At 39.8% G+C, this 9,846-nt stretch overlaps 1 protein-coding gene across 3 annotated transcripts in view; it reads right to left on the bottom strand.

Annotated features, from left to right (window-relative positions):
* Positions 1-7,966: 7,966 nt before the first annotated feature.
* LOC111874324 (neuropeptide SIFamide receptor) overlaps positions 7,967-9,846 on the bottom strand; it is a 94,349-nt gene continuing 92,469 nt past the window's right edge. For all 3 annotated transcript variants that reach the window (XM_023869718.2, XM_023869717.2, XM_023869719.2), the window contains one exon: positions 7,967-9,041. In XM_023869718.2, the coding sequence (XP_023725486.1) occupies positions 8,247-9,041 (795 nt within the window). In that variant the 3' untranslated portion in view covers positions 7,967-8,246. The remainder of the gene's footprint in view (positions 9,042-9,846) is intronic.

Genomic DNA, 9,846 nt, shown 5'->3' with positions numbered 1-9,846 from the left:
CAATTGTTGAAAGATGTTTCCAATTGTGTTGCTCTCTCCCTCCAACTGGATGAATCTACAGACATCAGAGACACAACCCAGTTACTAGTTGCTTTTACAACAAACATCATGTGTCGTGTTATTCTTACCAATAATTTTGCTTAAAGCGAGTTACGACGATATGAGGGAGTGGTAGATCACTGGCAGTTTTGACACTAAAAAGTCGATCACAACCTGTTTGAAGTTGGACATGCCTGTCTTAGATAGTACAAATATTATGTTTCCGGTCATTATTCTTCTTTCTGTCTCTAACTAAAACACGTCCTATTTATTTTTCAAAACATCATTTCGGAGACTGGAATCTGTCTCCGTCTTCAGGTAAAACTTACTCAGTTGGGCCCAATAGAGAGAGCTAGTCCCTATATCCGGACCAATTGGGCCAAACTGAGTAGGTTTTACCTGAAAATGGAGAGAGAATCCAGTCTCCGAAAAGCTGTATTTGAAAAATACACAGGACGGTTTTTAGATAAAGACAAGACGATGGGTAATGTCCAAAAACATAATCTTTGTACCAACGCACCATCGTCACAAACTTTAGATCTTATCTCTTAGATAGGATACTATGAGAAATTCGGAATAGATCTTGACGCGGTAATGAAGAAAAAAAAGCTACTTTTCCAGGAGTAGAAACACTGTCGTACTCGTAGATAGTTAATATAGTTGAGTAGTGATCTTAATTCATTGCAATTCAGTGCCTGTCGCTCTCTTTCACAACCTTACCAAAAGGATTACATAAAGCCGGAGACCGATAAATTTCAACCGAGATTACTTGCTGTCATATATATATATCGCTATTGAGTCTGTCGATAAAGCAATTTAACTCACATGAAACATATAGCGTTGCACATAAAAACAAGCTTTGCCTATGNAGAAGATGACTTTCTTCAAGCTTTGCCTAGTTTACCTTACCTCAGTTACTCCAATGATTCTGAAAAGGCAGCATTATTGAATCTGGAGTATGCGGTTTGTTTATAAAGAAATTTATATCCACATGTATGTAATATATTCTTTCCATAAGAACAAACTTAATCGTATAGATCTGACCTCAAAAACATGAATGGTTCTGAAGAGACAGCAGCATCTATCAAAGATACAATATCTAAAGTCTGATAAAAATGATACTGCAACACCGACTAAAACTGCGACTGTTAATTGTAATGACAGGACAGCAAGCGTTTCCCTTACATACTCATACATGAGGAAGGTGAATGAATAATTTCTGCTGCAAGAATAGCACAAAAACGTCTTGAAATAATAAAAAGGTTATAAAAATGCATAACATATACTTAACAGGTGCAATTGGCGAAAGGAATCATATATGAAACAGTTAAGACGAAAATGAACTCGCTCCTCATATTAATCATACTAACGTGAAAATATTAAGTGTTAATTTACGACAGTCAAGTTGGCGAGAAGCGAAAACTGTTTCGAGCTACTGAATGAACAAACAACCGTTACTGAAAATATAGTGTTTACTGCAACTACACATTCTGAACGAAAATTAGACATAAATGTATTATTTAATATATGTTTCAAATATTTATCATAATCGAGCAAACAAGACAATAATAAACATATGTGATTCAAATGCAGTTTAAATTCAATAAATGCGATATATATATATCGCCCTTTTGATTACAGAGTCACTTTACGACAGGGAGTTTACCGCCAATTAGTTAGTCTTGGCGACGAGTCCTCTGAGACATATGACCAGGATTTTTATTTTTCAACTGAATACTCGTGATTATAGTCCTTATGTGACATCCTTTCTCACGAGAGGATGTGTCTGTCGGTTATAATTGTTGCTGGTCCTCATCAGCATTGTCATTCTCAGGTCAGAGCCTGCCTCGGATTCGGGACTCCCCAAACCTGGAGAGTAGGGTCCCCTTATTTATAACCTCCAAGGACAGCATAACCCGGTTATTCTCCCAAACACTAGGATCCGTTTTTGTCTCCTCCTACGCCTCGCAAGACTACAATGGAGGTATTTCACTTCGCCTCCACAAAGGTATTGTAATTAAAAATACAAAGTCAAAGTTATGTTTTGACCGACGGTCAGTCGGGCAGTCTGTCTTGGAATAAAACACCGATCTGGGGCTAAGACCAGATCTTTATTACTGTCAGACAGCTGCAGGCTTGTTGGTGTGGGGCACCCTCTCTGACGAGAGGACGGGTCTGTCATTTGCCAGAGTCACAGTCAGCATTAATAAGTCTGCTGTCAGTATGTACAATTTACATTTTACACCCTATTAATTGTATGTACAATATACGTGTACAAGGCTTCTGCCCAGGCTCAGTACAGCAGATCATGCCCTGTTCTTAGTAGCTTCCGCTACAACGGCAGTTTAGTCGCTTGAACAATCGTATTTTTGTCCGTCGCCAAGTTTAAGCCTCTTATATTTACTTCGCCGGAGTTTACCTATTCCAATATTGTGAACATTTGCATTTTCATGATTTTGTATGACTTCTCTTTGTTGTCTGCATAATTTTGTTATATAATCATATATGTATGGAAGTTCGAAAACCATGTGCAAATTTCGAATCAGTGTGCGCCTTAGAAAATTTCCAAAGGTGCGGGGAACCTTGTTCTGCAGGCACTGCAATTTCGGTAAGTGGTTGTCTGCAGCGGACTCCAAGACGGGCCAAGCATGAGCCATTATACTTGCAATGAGTGCTTTGTGAAAGGTCAGCTTAATGTTAGTGCTTAATCGCTCTCTTTTGAACAGGGAATATATTCCAATAAATGTTCTGAAGGCCTTGACTTCGACCATTTCTATATGTAGTCTCCATATAACTTTCTTATCGAAGATTACACCGAGATATTTTACACTAATTACAAATGGAATGTTTCTTCCATTCACTAAGATGAGAAAAAGGCGGTCGACGACTGCACGAAAGTTAGATACTCTGTCTCTTATCTTCACTAATTTTAATATTCCAGCGCTCACACCAGGTCTCCATTGAGCTGAGACTGCGCTGGAGATTTCTGACAACAAAAACCTCCTTGCGATCTGTCGCACACAGTAAGGTGTCGTCTGCAAGGAGGACTAGATGAATGCTATGTGTTTGGGGGGCATAATTTATACATGTTATACAAAGTAGGGGACAGGACAGAACTTTGAGGCACCCTCTCTCGCTTTTCTTGGCGTAGACATTTCGCCTTCCACCGAAACCCTGAACTTGCGTTGTGAAAGAAAGGAGCTAATGAGCTTGATATAACTAGTCGAAAATTCCAATTTAGGTGAATTATAACAAGCCAGGATGCCATGTAGCAGCAAAGGCTTTTTTCGATGTGCAAGAACAACGAGACCGTATACATATATTTGCTTTTTGTGACTACGAATGAAATGAGACTCTCTTATAACTTCCAGGCAGCCCGAATATAGGTTACCACCTCGAACAGTTAATTGTCCTTCCGTTGTCATGGGAATATCTTTGTTAATATTCGTTGCAGCAGAAACGCGTGTTAGCGAACCGTTGCGTAGAAAATGACATTCCACGTCTGTTCGTTGCCATTCCGGCTTTCATGCAATGTTTACCTAGCAGTTGCCTAGCAAATGGTCATGCTGTTTATAATACTGTGATGTGTATACCCACTGCTAGGCAAGGACTCGGTAAAGACACTCCCGCGCGATCCGACGAGCGCTAGAATAGGACTATATTGCTCGGGAACGGCATAATAAACACTTTTAGTAAGTAATACAGGCTGTTTTCTGCGTGCTCCGTCCAAAGTGGTTATAGGAAGAGTTTTGCAATACAGCAGAGTGGTGGTTGTGTAGCTGGAAGTAAGGAGTCGAATTTCAGGCGCCAGCATGCCGGGGTATGAACCTGGGTGCAGAGGATTTGAATTGAGTCGAGTCCTCGGAGTTGGCAGCTACAGAATAATGACAAGAAGATTTCGTGTGTGATTTGAAGTTACTCGTATAGTGAGACTGTTGGTAGGATACGGCTAGTGAAACTGAGATCCCTAGCGCCAGCATGCCGGGGTATGAACCTGGGTGCAGAGGATTTGAATTGAGTCGAGTCCTCGGAGTTGGCAGCTACAGAATAATGACAAGAAGATTTCGTGTGTGATTTGAAGTTATAGTGAGACTGTTGGTAGGATACGGCTAGTGAAACTGAGATACCTAGGGTGTGTGGAACTGTGAACTGGAAAGTGTGTAGAACAGCGATAGCCCTGTATTGCCTGTAGTACGGAGTTTGAATATATAAGGTGTCAACAAATCCAATCATTGAAACCGAAACCCGTCTTATAAGTCACCCCTACACCTGACAATATATACATAGATTGTATGTTATATACTCTACCCATCCTCCTATCCACTTGTTACAGGGGGTGAAGCGGCCGGAGCGTGAATCTGACCACTCACCTCCAGCTAGTACCGAGGTCACGAAAATGTGGACCTATGCATCCACTTCCCCATACGTCTTCATGGCGTAGTGCTTAATTAGTTAAGCACAGGGACAACTTTATATAATCTAATATAAACTACAATCCTTTGTTACTATATTATACTCGTAAAGTGCAATGGGTTTCCTGAAAATGACTCACAGTGGTGCCGAAACATCTCTTCCAAGACAGCAAACACTACACGCTGGAAGTAGTGTCATGTAGTATGAAGATAATAAATATTATCTACAGAATATACGTACACATCAGGATGCAACAGGATATGAATAAGTAGTTACTATAGGATTCTGACGATGGTGTATAACACACTGATATGTTGGGATTTTGGACTTTATCCATCGTCCTGGTTTTTAAGATAACAAATAAAAACACGACGTTTCGGAAACTGGATCTGTTTCCGTCCTCAGGTGAAGGAAAACACCTATTCAGTTGGGTCCCTTAGAAAGAGCTAGCTCTTTCTAAGGGACCCAACTGAATAGGTGTTTTCCTTCACCTGAGGACGGAAACAGATCCAGTTTCCGAAACGTCGTGTTTTTATTTGTTATCTTAAAAACCAGGACGATGGATAAAGTCCAAAATCCCAACATATCAGGATATGAATAATTTTCTTAACTGAAGTGCCATTGCAGACCTGCTCTTTGAGATTTCTCTCAAGAATACAGTAAAATTCGCCAGTTTCAGTCTAAGAAATTTCATGTGAGGACGAACAGATTTGATTGCGTTTGTAAAAGTAGCCATCACTTCTTATAGTCCCAGAATGTGAGCGATGAGTAAGTATATCCTTTGTAGGAAATAATTCAAAACTTTTACGGAAAGTAATGAGAACCACACGATTTAAAGTGATGTGTGATTTACAGCGTTCCTCAACAAGGACATGCGCACAAGCCTATCCCTCTATTTGCTTCGAAACTCAACAATAATTCCAATTAGCAGTTGTCGGCTTCAGACGTCTGCTTCTATTATGTCTTAAGAGCGACCACTCCAATGTGAAGTTGCGTCGAAGGCGACTCTACAATATGAAGTAAATATTAGAGCTCGATCGATTTTCACATAATAATAATAATAAACCATATATTTTTCTCACACCGCGTCTGAGGTCCAGTGGTGAGGGTTCCTGAATACAACTCCAGAGGTCCGGGTTCGATTCCCGGCACTACCAGATTTTCTGAGAAGTTGTGGGTCTGGAACGGGGTCCACTCAGCCTCGTGAGGATAAATGAAGAGATATTTATGTATGAGAGTATGCAACTAACGTGTGGTATAAGCGACATTATTTGGTTCCGTTGCATGGCGTCTCTACAGCAGTGTTGCCACTATTAAAGTTCCAACCCTCCAATTTTCCACTGACAGGCCCCTTCTGTTATATACTCAGCTGTATTATAGCTTCTTAGTATATCCAATCTGCTACTACATATCAATTAATATCTCTTCTGAGAGAATGCAGGTAAAATTTGTCATTTTATAAGAAGAGAAATGGATTGATAGACGGGTCAGACAGAAAGTACCTGTCACATTTGCTCAAGTTGGCAGAAGATCCTTTGGCGTGTTTTACCCCCTTGAACACCTGAGGTGCTCCACGTCTCGCTGTCCTTCCGAAAGACTGTATCATTCTTCTTCACGTAGATCTGTACATCTGTGTTATCATGTCAGTCCATGTGTCCATGAACCATAAATTGGTCTGAACAATTGCGATACGAGAAAGAGTGACGAGTACATAGGAGTCCTGACTAAATATTTCTCGGATATATCAGCCATGTAAGAATTGATGCTTTCACGGCGGTGACTATGAAGAATGCAGCTGCTTTTACCGGTTATCACGGTCTCTTCGCTTGCAGATTTCTTATATTTTTTCTTCTACCCTGAAGATGGAGGCGATACGTTCCTCCGAAACGTCGGTTAACACCACATATACACGGTGCCAAATCCGAGAAGACTGCTTTCTTCAGTGTAAGTGCATGTTTCAAATACTGCATCCGCTTTCAAATAAATATCTGTACATTGTGAAGTCGAAGAGTATTAATTCTCAGATTATTGCAGTCAGCAGTCCCTTCACCCGCAGAAGTTGCCAATACACGAGAGAAATATTATTTTAGCTCTGAGGACATCTAGGCATTGTCGAATGTTCCTTGGTTTGCTGTCCAAATTAATCTGTAAGAGTTACTCAGTTTAAATATTCAGCTCAGACAGTTCATGGAAATACTATACAGTTAGGATCTGAAGTGTTCTAGGCAGCCCTCAATTATTAAATCTTCGGAAGAAAGTTAGTACAAAGACAGCAAATTGTGAATTGCTTCTCAGCTGGCGTACATATCCTTAGATTCTGTGGCATCGATTTTATGTCACCGTTATACAAAACACGCTTTGAAGTTCTATGCTTCTTGGTCCGCCTTTCCTTATATTTGGCGCTTCAGAATAAAGGTTCCACATGGCTTCCTAATAAGAGCTACATCGACGGATTCTCGACTCTGACACACATATACGCACGCACGCACGCACACATACTTTTATGTTACATTTAAAAGAACACAGAGAACATAAGTTCTCCACCTAATAATGAGCGCATTTCAAGTTTAAGTATTTATCAAAGACTGTAAGACAGAAGAACCAAAGGATTTATGACTTACAAACATCAGCCCATTTTATTCCCTTTCGTGTATATTGTTTCGATACTTCTGTAGCTCGGCATTCAACTAATTTGTTATTCAGCTGTTATGTTCGCTCTAACGTAACTGCAGCCGTAGGCTGAGTCAGTCAGAATTACTTTACTCCGAAAGTTAGTCCGTCCTGGAATTGCGACCATTTCGAGGATCACGGCCATATTGTCTTTTCTTTAGTTTTGCAGCCTACACCATTACACCATAGTTCTGTCCCTTATCAACGTCCTGGTCCTTGTCAAGTGTTCTGATTTCTAGAGATTTACAGTCACAGCACAATATAGAACAAGGATATTTACAAATATATTTTTGCACAGTATTCTCAAGGTCTGTGTGAGTATAGGGTTTGCAAAACAAATCATACATGTATCACTTAACTTATGTTGTAACGGCAGATTCGTGACTTCAAAGGCCGTACTTTTGACCTCTGTCAAAGTTTTAGTCCCTTAAGGGTTCAGATCCCTTCTCCTCAAATGTTATAATGACACGACTTTTGAGAAGCACAATTCTCTCCATATCACCCTAACAAAAAAGAAACAAATACACTGAGGCAGGGTAAATGTAGAGGCCGAAACGTCGGCCTTCTTCTACTCATCCACTTACTCTGGGATTTGACATTAATGATTGACGCAAAATTTTCAAATATATCTGTGCCATCTTGCATTAATGTTATGTTATTACGTTCCTTCAGTTTTGGAAAACTACGATTTTGTAGCCCATTCAAGTACATGTACATGTATAGCTGTTTCCTCCCTGATGAGAAAAATATACCTACCACTTCGTTGTTTATGGGTGCGTATAATTTAATATAGGAGCATTTATATTTTTACAAGTGAGACTAGTTGATTCATGATGCCAATGTTACGTTGGACGTTGTCCATTGACAATTATTTAAGAAATATACATTTGTACACACCAACATAGCAAATCTATCAGATACGGTAATATTTTGCAACTGTTCCAACTAACAATATAACTAAAATTACAAAATTACACTCTTATTTATATGTCACGATTTGTTTTGTTGCTCTTCCTTCTCGCATTCAATAAATGTTTAAATTTAAGATAGAAATACTCTTTTATGACCATATAAATATGTTCTTCACAAGAATTTCATTTTCATTTCACAAATCGGCACGCCAATTAAACAGATGTTGCGTTCATGTGAGACAGGGCAGATAAAGATGAAGACATAATAACATGATGACTATTATTAACTACTGAGGATGAAGTTCTGCAGGATTTAGTGTAATTGTTGTTGAAACTCCCACTGTTCTTATCAGTTCTCATTGTTGTAGCAGCCGACGCGGAGTTATGACGATACACAGTAGTGGCACTTGTGTGTCCTTTACCCTTCCCAATTTTGGACTGTGTAATGGGCATTCTGGTCATCAAAACACTACCGTTCTTTGCATTCATTCTGCAGCTAAAATTACTTTTCACACTAGCACTAAGTTCGTTATTGTACCTGAGGTGTTTGCAGCAGGAACGGCTTGTTATAATTGCTTTAAAACCAGTACGAAATTTTCTGTTAAAAAATGCATACAAAATTGGATTAACGCATGAATTTGAAGCACCAAGCCATTGTGCTATTGGCAACAACGCATGAATAATAGCTTCTTCGGTTTCAGAAGAAGGATGCCCTCCAAATTTTACCATTGTAAAAAGGACGTACAAGGGTAACCAGGACAAGGCGAAAGACACGACAACCACAAGCAGCATTTTGATGACTTTGACTTTGGAGCGATGAATCATCAGGTCGACGACGCCCCCGCGAGAATGTGGCTCTCCGGGCAGAGTCCTCCTGCACACCCGCCGCCAGATGAGGAGGTAGCACACCGAGATGAGGGTCAGTGGGAACAGGTAACACATCACGAGGTGTGCCACTACGAAATAGATGTTCCCACTCTCTGGAGTTGGCCACAACTCTGTGCAGATCTGTGAGCACACAAAATTCACGGCAAAGTATAATTTATGTCCAGAAGGAAAGAGACCCCTGGGAAGACCAAGGTGTAGGTGGGTGAACAATATTAAATGGATCTTAGATAGATAGGATGGGATGGTATGGATTGGATTGATCTGGCTCGGGATAGAGACAAGTGGAAGGCTCTTGTGCAACACAGTTTTGAACTTTCGGGTTCCATAAAACGCTCGGAAATTCTTCAGTAGCTGCAGAATTGGCGGCTCCTCAAAAAGGGCTCAGTTCCATGAGTAACTTAGGTAAGTAAAGAATAATTTATTTAACTATTTCTGGATGATGGATATTAAGAATATAACCGACGAATGAGATAAAATGAATATTCATATCACTGTGCACTAGGTTGTATTTTAGCGACCTGTTGCACTGATTCATTTTCATAATGTGTATATATTAACAGTCTTCAAGTGCACACAATCCCATTTACAACTTCTACACTACATGTTTCGGCAGTATTCTGCCATCTTCAGGTGTATCGATCCGTCAACCATTTCACTGCTTGCCTTTATACGTCCATTTACAAATAATATTAAATTTATATTCGTCCTTATATAATAATAAAGTTTATGTATTTAAAACTTGTTAAATAAAATCTGTTATCTCATACGTCATATGTTTAAATTCGTGTGTATTATTGATCATCCACATGGGGGTCGTTCTTCTTATGTTTCTAATGTTCTGTGTATATTGTGTCTTGTGTTATGTTCTACTCTTGTGGCTGCGTGGGTGCGTGCGATACAACGCACGCAGCTACGTACCTGTATC

The sequence above is a fragment of the Cryptotermes secundus genome, unplaced genomic scaffold (genome assembly GCF_002891405.2).
Source record: "Cryptotermes secundus unplaced genomic scaffold, Csec_1.0 scaffold2323, whole genome shotgun sequence".
NCBI lineage: Eukaryota > Metazoa > Arthropoda > Insecta > Blattodea > Kalotermitidae > Cryptotermes > Cryptotermes secundus.
The sequence above is the reverse complement of the archived record's forward strand: the minus strand, read 5'-3'. Positions and strand labels throughout refer to the sequence as shown.